The sequence below is a fragment of the Solea solea genome, chromosome 9 (genome assembly GCF_958295425.1).
Source record: "Solea solea chromosome 9, fSolSol10.1, whole genome shotgun sequence".
NCBI classification, from domain to species: domain Eukaryota; kingdom Metazoa; phylum Chordata; class Actinopteri; order Pleuronectiformes; family Soleidae; genus Solea; species Solea solea.
The window spans coordinates 23649945-23669230 of record NC_081142.1 but is presented as its reverse complement, the minus strand read 5'-3'; the positions used below and the strand labels follow the sequence as shown (position 1 = coordinate 23669230).

Here is a 19286-nt window from a genome sequence, read left to right as displayed (position 1 = left end):
TTTGAATATGTAGAGGACCCGAAAATGCAGAGGAGACAGATCACGGTTTTACCAGGGTTTTTATTGCTGATGCAGCTGTGCCGGGAAATAGCGAGAGCCCAGTGTGAGAGACAGTGAGTGCGGGGATACTGGCAGGAGCAGACTCACGATGGAGAATCGAGACAGGGGAGGTTCCAACGGCCAAGATGTGTCGTGGGGAATCCGGAGCTTTCGGGGAAGCAGGAGGTGTGGCGACCTGAAGCAGAACAACAACGACTGTGAGAATTCCGGGAGTCAGAGTTTCAAAGATTAAAGCAGAAGTCATGGACGTTACCACTAGAAGAGCAAAAACAATCTGACGCTGGTGACTGAGACGGCAAAGGCTTAAGAAGGCTCCTGATTGCTCATCAGGAGCAGGTGAGGATGAGCTGCCGCAGGTGTTGCTGATCACCAGCGTCATCAGTGGAAGTAGGTCAGCCACGCCTCCTGCAGAGAGGGGAGAGAGGGAGCAGCACGGAGGAAAATAACAAATAAGGATAATAGTGGTGGAGGAGAGTGGGATCGTGACAAAATGTGGTTCATCTGAACATAGGAATAACAAAATAACACATCTGAATTTAGTGAGTGGATTACAGCCGTGGATTATCAACTCCTGTGTGCTGGTGTGTAAAATCTCTATGGGCTTTGGGGCAGGAAGAGAGAGCTATTTACAAACAAAGTTTCTAGCCTGATAAAGGTTGTATAATAATGAGACATGAGATATATTCTGGAATGGGATGCCACACTCCAGAAACTCCTGAATTTTCCTTTGAAAAGTCCCAAGTTAGAGTTCCCATAGAATTATTGATATGAAGATCCTTCATATTGATCTTTAAAATAAAAGGAGAAGCTCAGAATTGAGCTGAATCTCCATTTGCTTCATCCAAGCATAGCCTGCCACCTGCTGGTGAGTCTGTGACCTGCACTCAAATATCACCATGACAGATCTGTTTTGGAAGACGAGTGCCTACATTTTGGATATTTTGTAAGAAAAAATAGGGAATATCAATAATTATATCAACACTGTGTCCATTTATGCAAATGTGTGAATTCTACACCAATCTATATATATATATATATATATATATATATATACCTTTCAGATAATCTGTCCTCGCACCGACAACATTAAACACTTGCTGACCTTATGCCATTTTATAAAAAAAACTATTTATTAAAAGGAGCAAGTGTGAGATTAATATGTTCCTTGAGACAAACATTAACAAATGATCTCAGTTACCCATTTCACTGAATCACAACTGTGTGCATAGAAATCAGTCAAAAACCATGTCAACATGAGATTTGTTTGTTTGTTTGTAAGTTCTACTTTAACATAATTACTGCTTGTAGGTTATTTAACAAACATTCTTCGGTCAAAAACAGGAAATCCTGGCTCAGTATCAGAACTAATCTCACGTGTACTCCAGTTTATTTCATGACCATGTTGCTCTGTGTCTTCCAGACAGTGGACGGTTCCACATGTGGCTATCAGGAAAACATTGACAATTTTTACACAAATAGTCAGCCGTTCAGGTAAAGTGTGCGCACAGCGAGGTAACGCAGTAACCTCACAGCTCTCTTGTCCACTGACAAAGACAAAACACGTATAATTTTAAAGCCATTTAGCTTTCAAAGCTGAGTTTTTATTGCATCACAAGAGTCACAACCTACCTTTCATTACAATATGTTAAGACACAGACCTGCACTTGCATTCTCACACATAAAAAAAAACACCACTTTATACTGCTTAGCTGCAACTCATTCAAAACTGTGCATCGAGAAAATACAGAAAACCAGGGCAATAGTTTATTAAACCTTTCTCATAAAAGTTCCTGTTTAATCAAGTAATTTGTGTTTTAATTAGCTTTTGGTAATAGAATGTGCTTTAAATACAATAGAAGGTAGAAAGTAAGTTTTTGTGCCCTTCTGGCAGCTAACAGTGAGGCTGTAGTTAAGCTCTACACTTGTGAAAGTATAGTAGTGCACCTGAGATGTATTGTGGCCGCATCTGAAATCCAGTCACTCAGACCCAATTGGAAGTTCTCCCAACAGCGTGTTTGTGTGTAAACCTGAGTGAACTGAAATATTTTCTAAGCTCTCTATACCTTAATTCATACGTGGTCACATTGTTGTATCATCAGTATATGAAGAAACATTTTTACCAAGAAAATATGCGATAAGTGAGATCTTACATGTGGTCACGTGAGACATTATATGGAGATGTGGTATCATGTTTATACCAGGTCTGAACAGCTTCTTTAGACACACACTCACAATGACAATACTAAAATGCAGCATGAGTGTATTTAACTTGATTACAATCATAACTTACTTAGCAGTAAACACAAAGTGCAGCTTTGGCTGATGGGAATATCAGTGCATTTACTATAAACAACATACTGGGAATGTTAAACTTATTTTGCGACAAAGAGTCTGCCAATACATCCTGTATAACTAGATCAGTTTATCAGAATAAATGAGAACATTGACCTCAAAGCATTATTTACAAAAACATCACGGTTTGCTTCGTGTTTGGATAAAAGTGAACATAAGCATTAAGACTGACTTTAAATCTAACAAAGTTGTTTCAGTGAAACTGCAGCTGAAGCTGTAACTTTAGCATGCAGGCATATGTGACTGTAGTCCTTATCAAGCTGCTGTAACACATCCACCACCATTAAGAAGTTGATATACACACACAGAGTGCTGCTCAGTAAAATTCTCGAGACGCTACCATGGCAGAAAGTCTTTCCTCACATCGCAGTTCAGCGAATTTCTCTGGTCTCCTGCACCACCACTTTGCGGACAGAGGGCGTCGCACTCATCATGGTGGATGAGGAACCCACCAGATTGCTGTTGGAGCCTGTGGTTGTGCTGCCCTTGCTGTAGAGGAGTCTCTGAGAGCCAGATAAATCACTCCTCTTGGAGAAACTTCCAAGACCTCCTACTTCCTGGACCAGTTGTCCTCCGCTGATTGATGATCCTCCGACCACCAAGACTCTCTGAGATCCTGCACCCCCTTGTCCCTTGAGAGTTCCCCCCTGCACGAGATGGGTCTGGCCCTCCTTCAGCACTTTCATTGACCCTACAGGGACCTTTTCCTCCACAACCATCATGGTTTGGGAGCCAGCGAGGTTTCCAGCATGAATCAGGTTGGTTCCTCCCCCCTGGATCCCGCCACTCTGCACCATCACCATGCCGGGGCCTGGGTATTGTCCACCTGACATCAGTGTCTGCCCCTGAATGACCATGCCTTGGGTGGGTAGAGTCTGGGTGCCATTAACCATCACCATGCCCTGCAGGTTGGTGGCTGGTGCCTCAGCCAGCAGCATGGTGTTCTGAACCTGTGGCTGGACAACGTAGTGCATCGGCTGCATCATTGGGGCGGTGGTGTAATACACAGGCTGCTGCTGCTGCGGCTGCTGCTGTAGCAAGAGCACCTGGCCTTGATTCCCCATTCCCCCTCTCTGTGTGGCCACATTCTCCCTCACCACCTGAGAATGTCGATTTGACTCCTTGATCACCATGTGGTCTGTTTTGGCGATGGTCGGCTGCACCTGGGTTGGAGGTGGTAGTTGTGGGGGAGCCATCAAACTTGAAACTGAGGTATGAGTGTTGATGGAGACACTCGGCAGAGGAGGAGGAGGAGTGAATTCATGCTTCTTGACTTCGGAGGGGATTTTCTTGTTGTGGCACACCTCAGCCAGGGTCTTAAACTTTGGTCCAAGGTCATCAAGGAATTGCAGGTCATTGTCAGACTCCAGAAGGCTGCAGCAGCCCACTGAGCCGGCAATCGAACCCTGGCCCTCATAGTCATAAACCAACAGATTGTCCTTCACTGCAAGGTTCTCAGTTCCACTGGCCAATCTCTGTATTAAAGTAAAGATAATCAATCACTAAAATGTACTTTTAAAACTGTAGTGCGTAACTTTGAAAAATACAAACAAATGCCTGTTATATTCAAACCATTGTCACATAAGTTCAGACAACATTGATTAAATCTATCAGCTCTTGATAGGTTGAAAGTTGAAAGTGCCCAAAGAAACTTTCAGAAGTGAATTCTACTGCTCAACCAAACAAAAATCCCCAAAGTTACTCGTGACAGGTTTAAGAAATGTTTTGACATAAAAAAAAATGACCATTAATATGATTATGTGCAGGATAGCTTAATGCCTTCTTTGGGTTACAGGAAATTCAAGGTAATATATATTTAAATAATTCCTCACCTGAGTGTAGTATTGTCCAAGGAAGTGGTGTGGCAGAGCCATTCCGTCAAACATCCCTCCTCTTGCCGATTCCCTGCTTTCATACTCAGAGTAGAAGCCACCACCACCACCACCTCCCATCTGCTGATTCATTGTCCCCCATCCTTCTTCTCTGAGATGACGTGCAACGTCATCTTGATAGACACCGCCGTTCATCCCATCCATTGAAGTGACTGATTTCACAAAATCCATTCCTGCCATATTTGCATTTACCGAATTTCTGTTTATGTTAAAATCACCAGCATCTACTTGTGTTGGCATGGTCAGCAGTGGAACCTCCTAAAACAGACCAACGATCCATAAGTTAGAACATATTTTTTTGTTTTTTGACAGTTATGCCATTAATAGACAGATGCTCCTTGCATTTACAGATAGACTTATGTTTGAAATTTGTGAGTCAGCAAACATTACTCCACTACCAACCAAAAGTTTAATTCCAACTTGTGGCCTTTTGCTTTGCTCTTTCTCTCCCCTCTAACATATTTTCTGCCAAAAAAGGGAAAATACATATTGATCTTACCGTGTTTTCTCCTTGGCCCTCAGTGCGGTAATTAATGAGGTGAGATTTGGTATCGAAAGGCATCTCAGTAAAGCCCCCTGCCACACCCGCAGCCTTCCCGCATTGACAGAAGAGCAGCAGTAGAGGGATTACTGTTAAAAAAAAAAAAAACTAAGTTAACTAACACACTGACATATGCCGTATTTGTGGGGAGAAGTGATCCACAGAGGGAGATGATGTGGATATGCTAGCTTGCTAAACATTCAGCGAGACACAAGACAGTTGCAGCAACGTTATGGCAGAAAAGGCGCCAACAACAAGTGCTGATACAGAGCGATCCAAGACCAGAGTGAACTGAAAGCCCAGGAAGGGTTGCAAGTAATGCCATGGTGGCACTGTTTCTAGTGGGCAGCTAGGTTAACTTTACGTCTTTCCGATCTTTTCAGAGTATGTGTTGTTTTTTTGGCATCAAGTTGTCATTTGAGTATCAAAAAAGTTAGCATCACCAAAAACATTGCATTAATACAGACAGATTATGAACTACTCTTACCCTGAGCACAGATGCATAAGGACCACCCTATTTGTTCAAGAGTGGGTGCATATAGGAAATGGTGTCTGGGGGTTCTCCCCCGAAAACTTTTAATCTGGTAGATGCGATTTCCTATATTCTGGTGCATTTTTGAGAGCTGGAGAAGGGCAATTAAGGTAGGTTATTAAGGTAGGGGCTTGGGCTTCAGAGCCCCTTGACCTCTTGGGCCTGGTCGGCTCATTCATTAACCCATCCTTGCTCACATGCCAACAATGTTTTGGGGCTTCCCTCGAGACTTCTGGCCCTTGGTAGAACCCTGCATTAATATAGTCGCTATTTACACCAAACCAGACATCTTTTAACCTTAGAGGGCACTGAGATCACAGATTTATTTTAAACTTTTATATTCAAAGGGAAGCACTAAGTATGGCTTCCTGAAGTTAAATTGAAAAATCCATTCATTCATTCAAACATGTCACATGTTATTTAATATTTTTAAAAACAAACAAAAAAAACCCCCCACACACTTGATTGGGGGCCTCCTTGTGCCTCGGGCACTGGTAGTCATCATGGTCTGGTGGGATTTTTCGAGGGGGCATGGTGCGATTTCAAAAGGGAAACTTGTGCGGTAACGGAAACAATGAAACAACGATCTTTTTTTTTTTTTTTTTAATCGTAGTTGGGGCTCACGTGAGTAAAAGCTGAAGTCATTTTGAACCAAACTCATCACTACAGCAAACTTGGAACATGGACTCTGGAAACATTTGCCTTTAACCAAGCCTTTTATCAGAATGACACTTCATGTCATACTTACGTGCTAACAGCAGCAGGCCCAAGAACAGCAGTCCGATGCCTGCAGGCCCCAACTCTGACGTCTTCGTTGGCTGACCACTGGAGCCTTTTTTTCCACACACCACTCCATCCTCACATGTACAAACACGGACCTTTACTTTCTGTGGCTCTGGACAGGCCACACCCTGCTGGTCCTTCACCAAAACTGTCACTTCATATATGTCAGGCCACAAGGTCTCCTGGGCCCTGAGGATAGCTGCAGTATCTACATGTAATAAGAGAACAATGTAAACTTTCAAGTTCACGTTACAAGAAGTTCAGTGTCATAGGATGGCTGTGCAAAACATATGTGATACTGAGGAGTAATGTGGCACATTACATTATTGAACAATGACAGGAGGTCAGAACTTGTTAAACTACACAATCTTTTACTGGGAGGAACCAATGACAATTACATCACGACACAAAATGACTTGGGTCACAACTCTTAAGGTTGGCAAAGGATTCTGGGCATTCGGGAAGTCTTGAAAAACATCCACTCTTTGATCTTCTGTGCTGTCCAATTGATTTATGCTTTTCCAACGTTTATACACCAGAGGTTGATTCTAAAACTCTTACCATTGTGATACTCCACCCTCCACTTTCCCACAGTGTCTTCAGGGACAATGGTGAAGTCAAAAGGAGGTCCATTCGGGGCTACATCCTCATCTTTGGCAACCACAGTGACACCAGTGGCTGTGGTGCACATGGTCTCTTCATCACTGGTCAGGGTGGGGCAGTGGTCATTAAAGTCTTCCACCTGAATTGCCACAGTGCCAGTGGCTGTTTTAGTGGGCATGTCTGTTATTAGAAAAACACAAATAAGAACACAGCAGTCAGCATTTTCTCCAGGATCAGATATCAGAGAGGCAGTTTGCTTGGTTTTCTCCGGGTTCTCCGGTTTCCTCCCACAGTCCAAAAACATGCAATATCCTGATTAGGTAAATTGGACACAGGTGTAAGTGTGAAAATGAATGGTTATTTGTCTCTATATGTGGCCCTGTGATGGACTAGCGATCTGTCCAGGGTGTTCTCTGCCTTTCGCCCTACATCAGCTGAGATTGGCACAGCACAGTGAGTGGAACTGTACGGTACATGTTTACGGTATATGTTCCATTAGGAATAGTACCAAAAAACCCAGCCCCAACTGTTCCATTCTTTGGGAACCCTTCCCTTCGGGTACCAAAGTAAAAAGGTGCAGTACGGACAGCAACATTCAGCTGATATGGCGACAGAAAAACATCACTCCCTTGCGACCAGTGTTTCTTCAATGCCCGCATTCTATTGTCTTTTGGAGACAGCCACAAACTGAGCAGGAAAAAAGAGCTGCTGGATGTTCTCCTTTGTTTCACAGGTTTTTGTACACAAATAAAACAAATCCCTTATACACACACACACATATACTTTACATGTAAAATATCTGGAACTATATATTGTATATTGAAATATACTGTACCTTCAGAGATGCACAGGACTTTGGCAAGATATGTCCCATTGACCAGGAAAGGAGATTCTCGGTCAGGCATCTTGTTCATTTTGATTTCCGCTGTCTTTGGGTCAATGGTGAACCAGTTATCAGGGTCTAAGCCCTTTGCATACCTAGTGAAGCAGTGAGCTGTTTGGTTATCATTATTAAGTGGCAAAGGTTATGGCTCATAATTTTGAATGTATAGTGTTTGAAGTGTTCATCTTTGTGTTTGCACTGACCTGACATTCTCAGCTGGTTTCCCAGTGTCTTCGTCTATTGCATAATAGCGGGCAATGACTTCTTGCATGTTGAATGTGCCTCCCTCTGAAATTGGAATGGCTTTGATCTTGGGGCTGAAACTTGGCCCTTCAGGCAAATTCTTCACGTTGATTTTGATGGGATATGTTTTATATTTGTAGCTTGATGATCCACCACCTCCTCCACCAAATCCTCCTCCAGCACTACCACCTCCTCCTCCACCTCCTCCTCCTCCTCCTCCACCTCCTCCTCCTCCTCCTCCTCCTCCTCCACCACCTCCACCTGCTCCACCTCCAAAACTTCCTCCCGATCCAGAAAACATTGAAGCCTTGTTTTTCACGATTAGTCCCAGTTGAAGGTCCTTCACATCCTCATAATTTACAGCCTGTGAAATGACACAAAGGACACACATTACAAACATCAGAGAGATTTGTTAATACAACCTGAACTGTTTCTTTTAGGTTGACCTCAAATACAGTATGTTCTGGGAAAGACAACCAAAGAGATGGAGACAGGTCTCAGTCTAGTTTGTTTTCTACACAGTTCAGTGGGTGGCAGCAGAATGTAGATAAATGGATGAAATTCACTGCATCATAAACAACGTATACAGGAATGTTCGCACCCTGAAAGCAAATTACAGGCTACGGTATCATTCAGTAAACTCCTCCAAAATAAAAATGCTGTACCTTGTCAAGCATTAGGATGCCCTCATTGGTGAGTGGGTCTCTTTGAATGCTAAAATACCCAGCCTCGTTCCCTTGGGTAATTTCATACACAGCTTCCCAGTTGTCTGTGTTCTCCACGTCCAGGTCCTCTGCTTTGATTCTCATCACCTCCACACCCTGTGCGTTCTCCTCAATACTGCCCGAATACTGTCAGTAGAACACATGAGACCAAAGTCATGAGGTTCTTTTCAACAATGCATCCACATGTCCACTATTTAAAAATCATGCACGTGATGACATAACATTGTGTGAACAGAAAAACTACCGTCTCTTTTTCCAGAGTTGGGAAGTTGTCATTCACATCATGGATCATTATGGTCGCAGTACTGGTGGCACTGTGTCCACCTGGTGCACCATTTAGGTCTTGAGCTTTCACGGTCAAAGTGTAGCGGTCGTCTTTCTGAAATTCGAAGTCATACATTTTGTATACCCAGTTAAGCTTTGACTTAGTTAAGCTTAAAGAAAAGACAGAAGTTGATAACGCACCTCCCTGTCCAGGAAAGGTTGTTTGACATAGATGGTCCCATCAGGGGCAATGGAGAACATGTCACCGGGTGGAGACTGATTTATGATGCTGTAGGCAATTTGAGAGTTCACGTTCCCAGGTTCATCAGCATCAGTTGCTGACATTTTCATAACTGAAGTCCCTGTGAAAAAAATGACACTGAACAATGAGTGGAGGCAAAGTAAACTGTTTTCAGTCTGAACAAAGAGAATGCAAACATTCGAGGATCTTTGACGATGTATGACGACAAACAGTCTGTGAAGCAAACTAGCATGAGGATGGATGAAATGACCCGTACTCTGTTAGTGAAACACAACTAAATTTAGTCAAACTATCATTTTTCAGGCAAAACAGTGAAGTGGAAGACAAAACACAGCCCATGGCCAATGGGGAAAGGGAACTGGACATGCATGTGGTGGGATGCTGGTTTGAAACCATACCAGTTCAAAAAAGCTGGGATATTCCTGAACAAGCTACCTAACACCCATTCATCCCTGCGTGCTGCTTAGTGGCTGAGGAGTAACCAAAACATTAAAAAATGTCCCTGTCCTCTTACAAATTTGTCACAAATTAAATTGAGTCCAAAACTGTTTGACATGTTTAAAAAGTGGGTTCCCATGTAAAAGGTTTGAGAAACACTGATTCAATACATTTAATATTCCATAGAACTTTAACTTTCAGTAGAGCAATATTTCAATCTGCTCAGCGACACAGAAGCAGGGCAGCCATTTTTGATCTCGGATCCTCTCAGTGATTCACAGATTGGTTCTAAATTTGGTCAGAATTTAACTTTAAAAAAGTGGTGAAGGGGACGGACTTCAACATATTTAGGACAGACATGTGAGAGAACTGTACCCACAAGAAGACAGACAAACCTGGAGGACTGTTCTCGGTCACCTCCCCCTTCTGGACCGGTCCAAACACTGGAGGATTGTCATTCTCGTCCACAACCTTGATCCGTATGCCAATTTTTTTCTCTGCATGTTTGCCATCACTATATGTAGCAACACCCGACAGCTGAAACAGCAGAAGACAAACAATATTAACATTATATCGGTGCCAAATCATCGTTAAATATAAAAGTCAAAAGTACAACAAAACAGAAACAAGAGAGAGGGAGAAGAAATCACTTACATTGTAAGTGTCAATTAACTCCCTGTCAAGCTTTTGGGTCACACGGATGTATCCAGTGATTGGGTCGACGATGAACACATTGAAGGGATATTTGTTTGCACCCTCTCCTTCCAGGGAATAACGAATATTTGCCCCGCTTTCAAAATCGGATCGAATCTGAAACACAAAGCAGAACGTGATCGTGATCATTTCCTCGCTCACATTTGCACCAGAGCACCAGAGCACAACAGAACATGCAGGAAAATCCATCAGGTAATTGTTTTGTTTCTTTGGCTGCTTTTCTTAAATCCATGCCTGTGCAAAATTGGAATGATGTGACTGAAAGTTGGTCTTAAAGCTGTGTATTTAATGCTCAAGTATGTAGAAATAATAGACTTTTTCTACAGCAGTTATTTGTTTGACTAAAAGAGTCGGAACAAACACAGGTTTTACGAGTTCCACTCAAGGTTTAAAGCACAAATATGCCATTTAACAGCTTTGGAGTCATTGTGATGGTCAAAATGTTTTGTTGCGGGGAGATTGGGGGCTGTCTTCCCTTCCCCAGCTTGTGAATTCTCGGGCCTCGCGAGAAACACTTTTTTTCATGGCACGACACACACACACACGCCCCCTAGCCAGGTACTGGCTATAAGATCAAGGTAGTGATAGGTATCAGCTGTGAGTTTTATGACAGTGAGGATAACGAGGTAAACAATGTATAGATGGTGGTGTCTTAAAAATATGTGCTCCAAAACTGCAGGGGGAGTGTATGGGTATAGGGTCACACTAAATCTCAAAACGTTAACCTGTGGGGACAGTTTCTGATGTATACTTACACTGTGTGGCAAAACCACATATCAAACGGTGGCCGACAGGAATAAGACGCTTCTTTAACTCTTTTGAAGGGGTAACCGAATAAAAGAAAAGTTCTAAGGCACTTTACATTTTAAACTATTCAAATATAGTGGCACGGTCATGGCCGTGAACAGGAGAGGCCACTTTATGTTGGCGTTCCACCAACAGGAATCTCCCACTGGCCTTGCGAGGGTGCAAACATATGAAAATCCAGCAGGTGGCAGTAAGTGTGTATATATAAGCACACATTTGGTTGTTGGTTGTCTCCACTGTCTCGTCAGTCATTCTGGTTCTCAGTGCTGTTGTCAGACTGTCGTCTGTCCTCTCTGTGACTGTTTTCAGAGTTAGAAAGTAGAATGAAACTGAAATACAGGTCGGTAACTCACCCTGGCGATTGAGGCCTGACTTGTGTAGTCTTCATTTTCCTTCAGAGCTTTTGGAGGAACGACCCATTCTCTTCTTTTTCTCACCAGTCTGTCTCCAGGACTGGCTCTGACCACAACAACAACCTGGACCTGGAAAACAACACACAATGACACTTTACTTTACCCTATTTACAGTTTTCACTCATCGTTTCCAATATTATGGAGTAACTACCAGTGGTCGGTAGCAAATTGTTTACTTAAATAATCTAATCTCATGACTTGGGAACCATGGGGTGTAAAGTATAGAATGCCAACCTTCTTGGTGTAAACTCACTATTCTGACAATTTTCAAAGACTTTTTGAGAACCTGTTTTTCTACCATATTTCTGTTGTTTCTTCAGTTATGAATTAATTTCTCAGTCTTTCTGAATTTTCTTTGCTTCTCATGATGAGCAATTTACATGTGCTGGTGAAACTGGACAGGAATTTTGACTTTTAAGTACTACAAGGCTGAAACAATTACTCGATTAATAATCGATTACTAAATGAATCGTCAACTATTTTAATAATCGATTCATCGGTCTGAGTGTTTTTAAAAAATTAGAGCAAGTTTTCAGATTTTTTCAGCTTCTTAACTGTAAATATTTTCTGGTTTCTCTGTGTCTCCAACACAGCAATCATTCAAACTGAATAATGTTTGGTTTTTGGACAAGATAACGAGATCAGACATTTGAGAACATTGAGAACATTTGAGTTTTGAGAAACACTGATCAACATTTCTGACATTTTATGGACCAAGCGATTACTCGAAGGATTGAGAAAATAATCGACAGATTAATCAATTATGAAAATAATCGTTAGTTGCAGCCCTATTTGTCACTAATCCCCAAACTTTCGACTCTCGGTCCAAATTTCCGACCTTCATCTTTGATGGATTTTTTTTTAATTATATTTCTGCCATTTAAACTTAATGTTTTCAAATCTCATGTCTTTTTTATCAGTCAGTAATCATTACTGGACAACGTCAGTTACAGTGCTGGGGACATTTGTGGGTAAAACGGTCCCTGTATACTACTAATCCCACGTGAATAGACCAGTAGTCTGTTTAGGTCAGGGGTGCTCACACTTTTTCAGCATGTGAGCTACTTATAAAATGACCAAGTCTAAATGATCTACCTACTACAAAAATGCAAAACATATATTTATTTATAAATATATTGAGAATTCTTTATATGTACAATGTATGTTGATGTACCTTGCATAACCACATGAGCCCATATTGCACAACACAACACAATTAACTATGTACATTTTTTGTCATTACCTGACTTTACTCTGATGACTTGCACTGAATGGAATCAGCACAGTAGCTGCTGACAGCCAGCCTCAAGCACACTAACAAATGATCATCAAACGCACTTCGAAAATGTCATCGTGAACAAAAGCCATCCTCCCATTCTGTATGAAAGTGATACGTTTTTGTCTTTTAACTTGGTCCAGCTCCCCCACTAATTTTTATACCCTTTCTTAAGTTTAAGAGAAAAATTGGAGGTAACTCGCTAGCTATCTTGTTAGTTTTGCTGCTGCACTTAGCGCCGTTGTTTGCGCATGCGCAGTGACCTAAGTGTCAGAAAAAGTCAGATGTCAGCTGACTGGCTGCCCTGTATATCAATCAAGTGACAGGATGGATGATAGGCTGAAGTCTATTTTTTTTTAACGTTATGTGATCTACCCACGCTACCTTTGCGATCGACTGGTAGATCGCGATCGACGTACTGAGCACCCCTGGTTTAGGTCATATGCATATCTCATGATATATCATCGGTAGATTTTAGAGCACCTGAAGAAGCATTCATGCTCGGTTGTCACTTCATGTGCCGCTGAAATTGAAAAGCAATTGTGAGACTGATGACTTCGTAAAAAAACAAAAAACATGTTGAATTAAAGCTCCAGTATGTAACTTGTTTTGTCAAAACACTGCTAACGTTGCTAATCCCCCCGGGATTAACCCACGCCTCAGGTGAGTCTGCAGATCTTTGTGATTGGACGACTCTGGGTCCACAAACACAGACAAATTCTTTTGTATCTGCCGTGTTGCATTAAGTGTATTTGTGTATACGTACTATGTCTACGTATCTGTTCTCATTGAGTCTTCAATAGAAGTCATAAAAGTCCATGTATTGAAGAGAAAGGAATGCTCTGGGCCGTTCAGAGGACAAAATTTGTTGACGAGCGGCTGCCAGTCAAACACGTTCTACGTGTCCTGAGAGGACATCTGACCTTTTGTACCGACACAGTTGTGTTGCATTCTCTGTCTGTAGTTGATATCGGAGCCAGTGCTGACAGAGAGGGTGGGGCCGCGGTCTATTATCCACAAAGTACTCACTGTAAGTTTGTCTGATGTGAGCTGATCAACATCCACAGCCAGTTTTGCTGATGAATGAATGAAACTCTTCACTTTTCTGCCTTTTATGTTCTTTTTTTATTGTCATGTGAAGAATTATAGCTAAGAAAATATGTGATGCTGTTGTACATCATGATAAAAAAAAAAAATTGGGTTTCAAAAAGAAGAAAGAATTCATAAAGTGTCTTGACAATTATACATGTTACAGCAAATACTGGGCCTTTTAAGTGAAAGCCAATAAGAAGATGAAAATGTTATTTCATTTAGACGAGATTTAATTTGACATCATTTTTGTGGAAAGGTTTTTGTAACATTACTTAAAAAAAACCGTTTTGCACCATTTCTGTAATGTCACAACATTTTGGAGCCCTTTTTGATGACAATGGTGATATTTTGCTTAATCTATTTTGTCTTTATTTGAACAAAACAAATAATGAGAAGAAGGCTATGCCCATTTCCAATTTACTGTCCATATTTTTTTATTTTTTTACTGTTATTAATAAAATAATGTGAATCACAATTATTCTGGTTAAAGATAATTGTGGAAAAAAGAAAGAAACATTTAGCGATTACGTCACTGTTTGTTCTGTGGTCAAACAGACAAATGGAAGTTAAAACATCAGTGAGTGAACACTTGACCTTTGACCTAACTGATGTGTGTGTGTGTGTGTGTGTGTCTTTTCCTACATGAAAAACATGTTTAGCATGAATTTCAAAGTATCGGTCAAATTCTGCTGCTGCTGCTGCTCCACTCACACGCACTCACAAACACGCACACACATCCTCCCGCCCGCCCGACCACTCCCTGGACTTGTATACCTGTGTACCTGTGTTGATGAGGAGCAGAAGGGAGTGGCCAGGTTTTACTGTGACTCACCACCACACGTTTGAAAAGTGCTGAACACAAAAGAATCGACTGAGTCAACACTTAATGACAAAGAGTCGCTGTTAATTCTCCTAAAACTTCAGTTATTATTCACACCCTGCTTAAATATTTCTCTCAGTCCACACCTGATCATAAACTTTATGCAACAGCGACTGTATTTGAAACTCAAACCCGACTGTGGCGTCGTGTGATAACTGCGTCTCTGGTATTTTTATCGTCTTTCTGTGGCAAGAAATCGTGCAAGATTTACGAGGAAATCATCACCATCATAATAATGCGATGCAGATTCCACTCATAAAACAGTTTATTTATGATGCCACCACACACAAACATCTGCTCCACATTACATGACATAACACAGGCCAGTCAATCACTCGATAGTGATTTATATTATTTTAAATAAAAAAGTTAAATTGGCCCGTCTTAATGTTTCATAAACGTGTGACATTTAAAAAGGTAAATAAACTCACACTCAACTATTGTGGGATTCCTTGGAGCAAAGTCAACATGTGTGTTGCCTTGGCAACCAGTACTGTTGACAACAACATGAATTTCCCCATGACGATAATAGTAAGTAAGTAAGTAATAGTACACAACTTAATTGTTTTTCTCTTTTCTTTTATTCTATTCTGGCAAAAATTGTGATTTGTGTCATGGCAAAAATGATATAAAGAATTTTTTTTAAAAAATAAATAATTTCTTCATCTTAAATATTTTGCTTTTTCATGGTTTCTTGACTTTAAAATGAGCTGACACAGCGTTTAAGTGGCGACAGGTGAGCAGAAGTCGTGTGTGTGTGTGTGTGTGTATCCACACAAACATTCAATTCACCGGCTTTAAAGTCACAGACCACAGACAAGTGCAGCAGGTTCACATAAACAGATAATTTCAATAAAAACTCACCATAAACCCGAGCAGGAGCAGAAGCTCGGGCAGAGAAACCCGACTCATGAGTGGACGAGATGGGTCAGATTATCCGTGTCAGGTAAAAAACAATACAGTCCGGGTGAGAGCAGCTCCTGTGTGTATGTGTGAGGGAGGAGGGGAGAGGGACTTTATGAAAGAAGAGAGGGAGGAGGGATAGGGAGAGAGAGAGAGAGAGACACACACACACACACACACACACACACACACACACACACTGGTTTCCATGACTTCTGAGGACATTTCCTGGAGATTAACTCTCACTTTAACCCTTAACCCTAATAAATACAACTGGCCAAATCCTAATCCTAATCTTAACCTGAACCTACCTTTAAAACATGTCTTCACCTTTAATTGTAGTCATTTACATTACACAGGGACCACATAAAGAAGGAAGACGAGTCCCCACAACATGAGGAATCCCACACATGCACGCGCACACACGCACACGCACACACACACACGTCTGTACTTGATCAAATACTTGAGTCAGTTTTGCATATTTGATATTTTGGTTCATCTGAACAAGCAAGCGTAGCATCTATGTGTCTTAGTCTTAAGCTTCATTTGTAATAGTTTATTCTTTTTCTTGTAATAGTAATGCAATAGTGTAAGGACATAATATCACAATATCATATTATTTTTCAAAGTAACTGCCAGGTAAAAGCTGTGTTTAGTTATTGTTACATACACACACACACACACACACACACACACATTGTTTTACAGAGTTATTATTACCTGTTTCTCTAGTTATTGCAACACAATTATGTTTACATTCAAATCTTATTTTACTGTTTCCATATTATTACTGAAAAGTATTTCTGCTGCATTTTCATCACTCCTTTATTATTTATTTTATCCAATTTTGTCACTTGATAATCTGAGTTTTCTTACCTATATTTTGAGTCTGTGTTTTAAGATTTAATTTTAATTTATTTAATTGAATTTTTATTTTTAAACATTTAATGTATTCATAATTTACATTTTTACCATTGATTCTAATGCAATTTCTTCAGCTTGGTAATAACAATATACCAGTGATGTACTCACTTAAGAAGATATTATCACAGTAATACAATGTTATTTTATAGACTTACATTCACACTGTTATTACCAAGCTATTACCTGTTTATTATCACTAGAATTACGATGCTATACAAATTTAGTTTTACAGTATTATCACATCACCTTATAATTTGAGTTTGTGCTTTTGAAATCCACTCTTAAATGTCCAACATTGATATTTTTAGTCTTTAGTTTAAAATGACCCTATTATACAATCAAAGATTTTAAAATAGAAAAAAATAGTACCATTATAATTATTACCATTGTGTCATAAAATGTATTATAACTTTATCCTTATTTTATTGTCAGCCAATGTTTCTATCACTTATCTATTGCCAGTTTAAAATATATCATGTAGTAATAATAATAAGTTTGTGCTTTTAAATTGAATATACTACACATGAATACTGTATGTATGTTTGTATTGGTATATAATTAGTTTGGGGGGCAGGGTGCTTTTTAAGATCTTGTTTTTAACACTTTCATTAACATACATGAACAATTCTATATTATACATAAAGTCTGATCGATTTATTATCTTATTGTGTCGAAATACAACTGGCCTGTTGTCTCTTGAATAAAAACACTACAAACTTAGTTTTGTTCCCTTCAAAGGAAACAGAACTTTCACTTTCAACAGAACACTTCTTAAAGTACGGTGGCCCACAGGGGCAGACGCACTGCAACGCCTCAAAACACTCACAGGACCGAAAACACACACAAATCCCAAAACACGAGCAGAAATTAAAACACCAGCATATTCAATAACAGATGTGGGTCTGTGGGAGAGCTCGTTGTCGACCAGCCGTCATTTTTCCTTTACTAAAAGACCTTTATTAAGAGGTTATCCCACACGCGTGTCTCTGTAGTCAGACTACCTGACGCGGAATTACGAAGGGATTTACGGTAAAAAGCCTGCAGTCGAGCTGATTTTTATGGACATCGACGTCAAAATATAACACTCAGATCACCGTATATTTACAGGTTTGAAAGCTCATTTCCTCACAGCTGTGTGTCAGAGAACTATTAATCAGACATAAGCATCTGTACAAAGTTCTGTATACGTTGACATCTGATAGTGTACTGTAAAAAAAAAATCAAATTCAAAGTCAGATTCGCTCGTTTAATACAAGATGATCAACAGACTCGGAGTGAAAGTTGTTCCCATCACTGTGAAAGACGAGACTAATGAGTGACAGCTATGAGGGTGTTACGCCCAGAGAGGACGATGAGTAACTCACTGTTGTCGCCAAACCATAAAACAATGGTGTTTGTGTCACTCCCTCTCTGACACGACTGTGATGATGCCTTCATGTGACAGCAGCAGCAGCAGCAGCAGCAGGTGAAACTCTCTCCTGTAACAAACTGATGATTCAGTTTGAGGTCAGGTACCAGGGCAAAGACTAACGGACTAACTATTTAAGTTTACACATGTTATTCTCACACACTTGACAACTGTCACTCAAGCTTTATTTTCCATTCAAAGGTGAATGAACAAAGTTTATAAGATTATTTGTATTATTATTATTATTATTATTATTGTTATTATAATATAAAAGTGCAGACACAAAATCACAAGTTTTTTTGATATTTGGGTTAAGCAATTTTGTTAATCATTTATTATTTAACTTATGAAAAAAAAGGAAAAAAAAATAGATCTTCAAAGAGCTCTGCATCAGCATCAGTCTCAGAAAATGTCATACTTTGTAAATGCTTTTGTGTTCCTGCACCAAACTACCATTTTGAGATTAGTAACTCATTAGCGATGAAGATAAGGTGCTAAAGTGGGGAAACCTGACCAGTTCTAAGACTTTTCTTCAGTCGCCATGCACTCACACACACACACATGGCAAGAAAACCCAAACTCTCCCTTTAACCTGCTGCCTGCCATTTGTTCTGTCACATGAGCAGATGTTTTAACCTCATCGCAGCTGTTTATACGACAGTTTCACATGAAAACCTTGTCAGCAGAATGAAGATTTAAAGTTGTACTTTGTTTGGTTGAGATGATATTCTGCCAGGGAGAATAAAGCGGGAAATAAACCTCTTTTTCCTGTCACCATGGTGACCAGGTGTGCACTGGGTTGTGCCGCCTGTAGCGCGCACACACACACACACACACACACACGCGGTTTAAAACAGACGGGCAGGGTGTGGTGTTTTCTCCGCACAGGTGTGTCTGTCTGTCTGTGAGTCATGCCTCTTTGTGGATGAGTTGGCGTGGGGGAAAATGAAAAGTGTCTGGCTCGGGTTTCGAGATCGTCTGTTGATGCCTGTAGCAAAATTTGTCACATGTGCGCTCAAGCAGATTTGGCTGGATAAGAAAGAGCGCGACACTTGGGTGGTGCACAAATCAAACGCACCCTGAACTTCCAGCTCAGCGTGAAATAAACTCCACCAAATCATGCAGTCATCATCAGTCATTATCTCAACATCTCATACTTATTCATTTATTTTTTAATAAATGATTCATATTTCTTACCTAATATTATATATTTTTAATAGCTTATGCTATATTTTCTTTCCTCTTTTTTTGCCTTTTCTTTTTTGTATTGAATTGGTGGACTTTATAT

At 40.5% G+C, this 19286-nt stretch overlaps 1 protein-coding gene across 1 annotated transcript; it reads right to left on the bottom strand.

The window, feature by feature from the left end:
• Positions 1–1625: 1625 nt before the first annotated feature.
• LOC131465951 (desmoglein-2.1-like) lies at positions 1626–15817 on the bottom strand. The gene is made up of 14 exons (XM_058638947.1): positions 15625–15817; positions 11453–11581; positions 10233–10388; positions 9974–10115; positions 9080–9240; positions 8859–8993; positions 8555–8740; positions 7850–8253; positions 7599–7741; positions 6722–6943; positions 6126–6368; positions 4804–4934; positions 4245–4562; positions 1626–3887 (listed from the first exon to the last, which is right to left on the bottom strand). The coding sequence occupies exons 1-14, from the start codon at positions 15670–15672 to the stop codon at positions 2784–2786; spliced, it is 3522 nt and encodes a 1173-aa protein (XP_058494930.1). The 5' UTR covers positions 15673–15817; the 3' UTR covers positions 1626–2783.
• Positions 15818–19286: the final 3469 nt, after the last annotated feature.

Coding starts and splice junctions, on each gene's coding strand:
- LOC131465951 (XM_058638947.1), bottom strand. CDS start 15,672: ATGAGTCGGGTTTCTCTGCCCGAGCTTCTGCTCCTGCTCGGGTTTATG. Junction 6,944..7,598: donor AGTCCTGTGCATCTCTGAAG/GTACAGTATATT, acceptor TTCTAATAACAG/ACATGCCCACTAAAACAGCC. Junction 4,935..6,125: donor GGGCCTGCTGCTGTTAGCAC/GTAAGTATGACA, acceptor TTTTTTTAACAG/TAATCCCTCTACTGCTGCTC.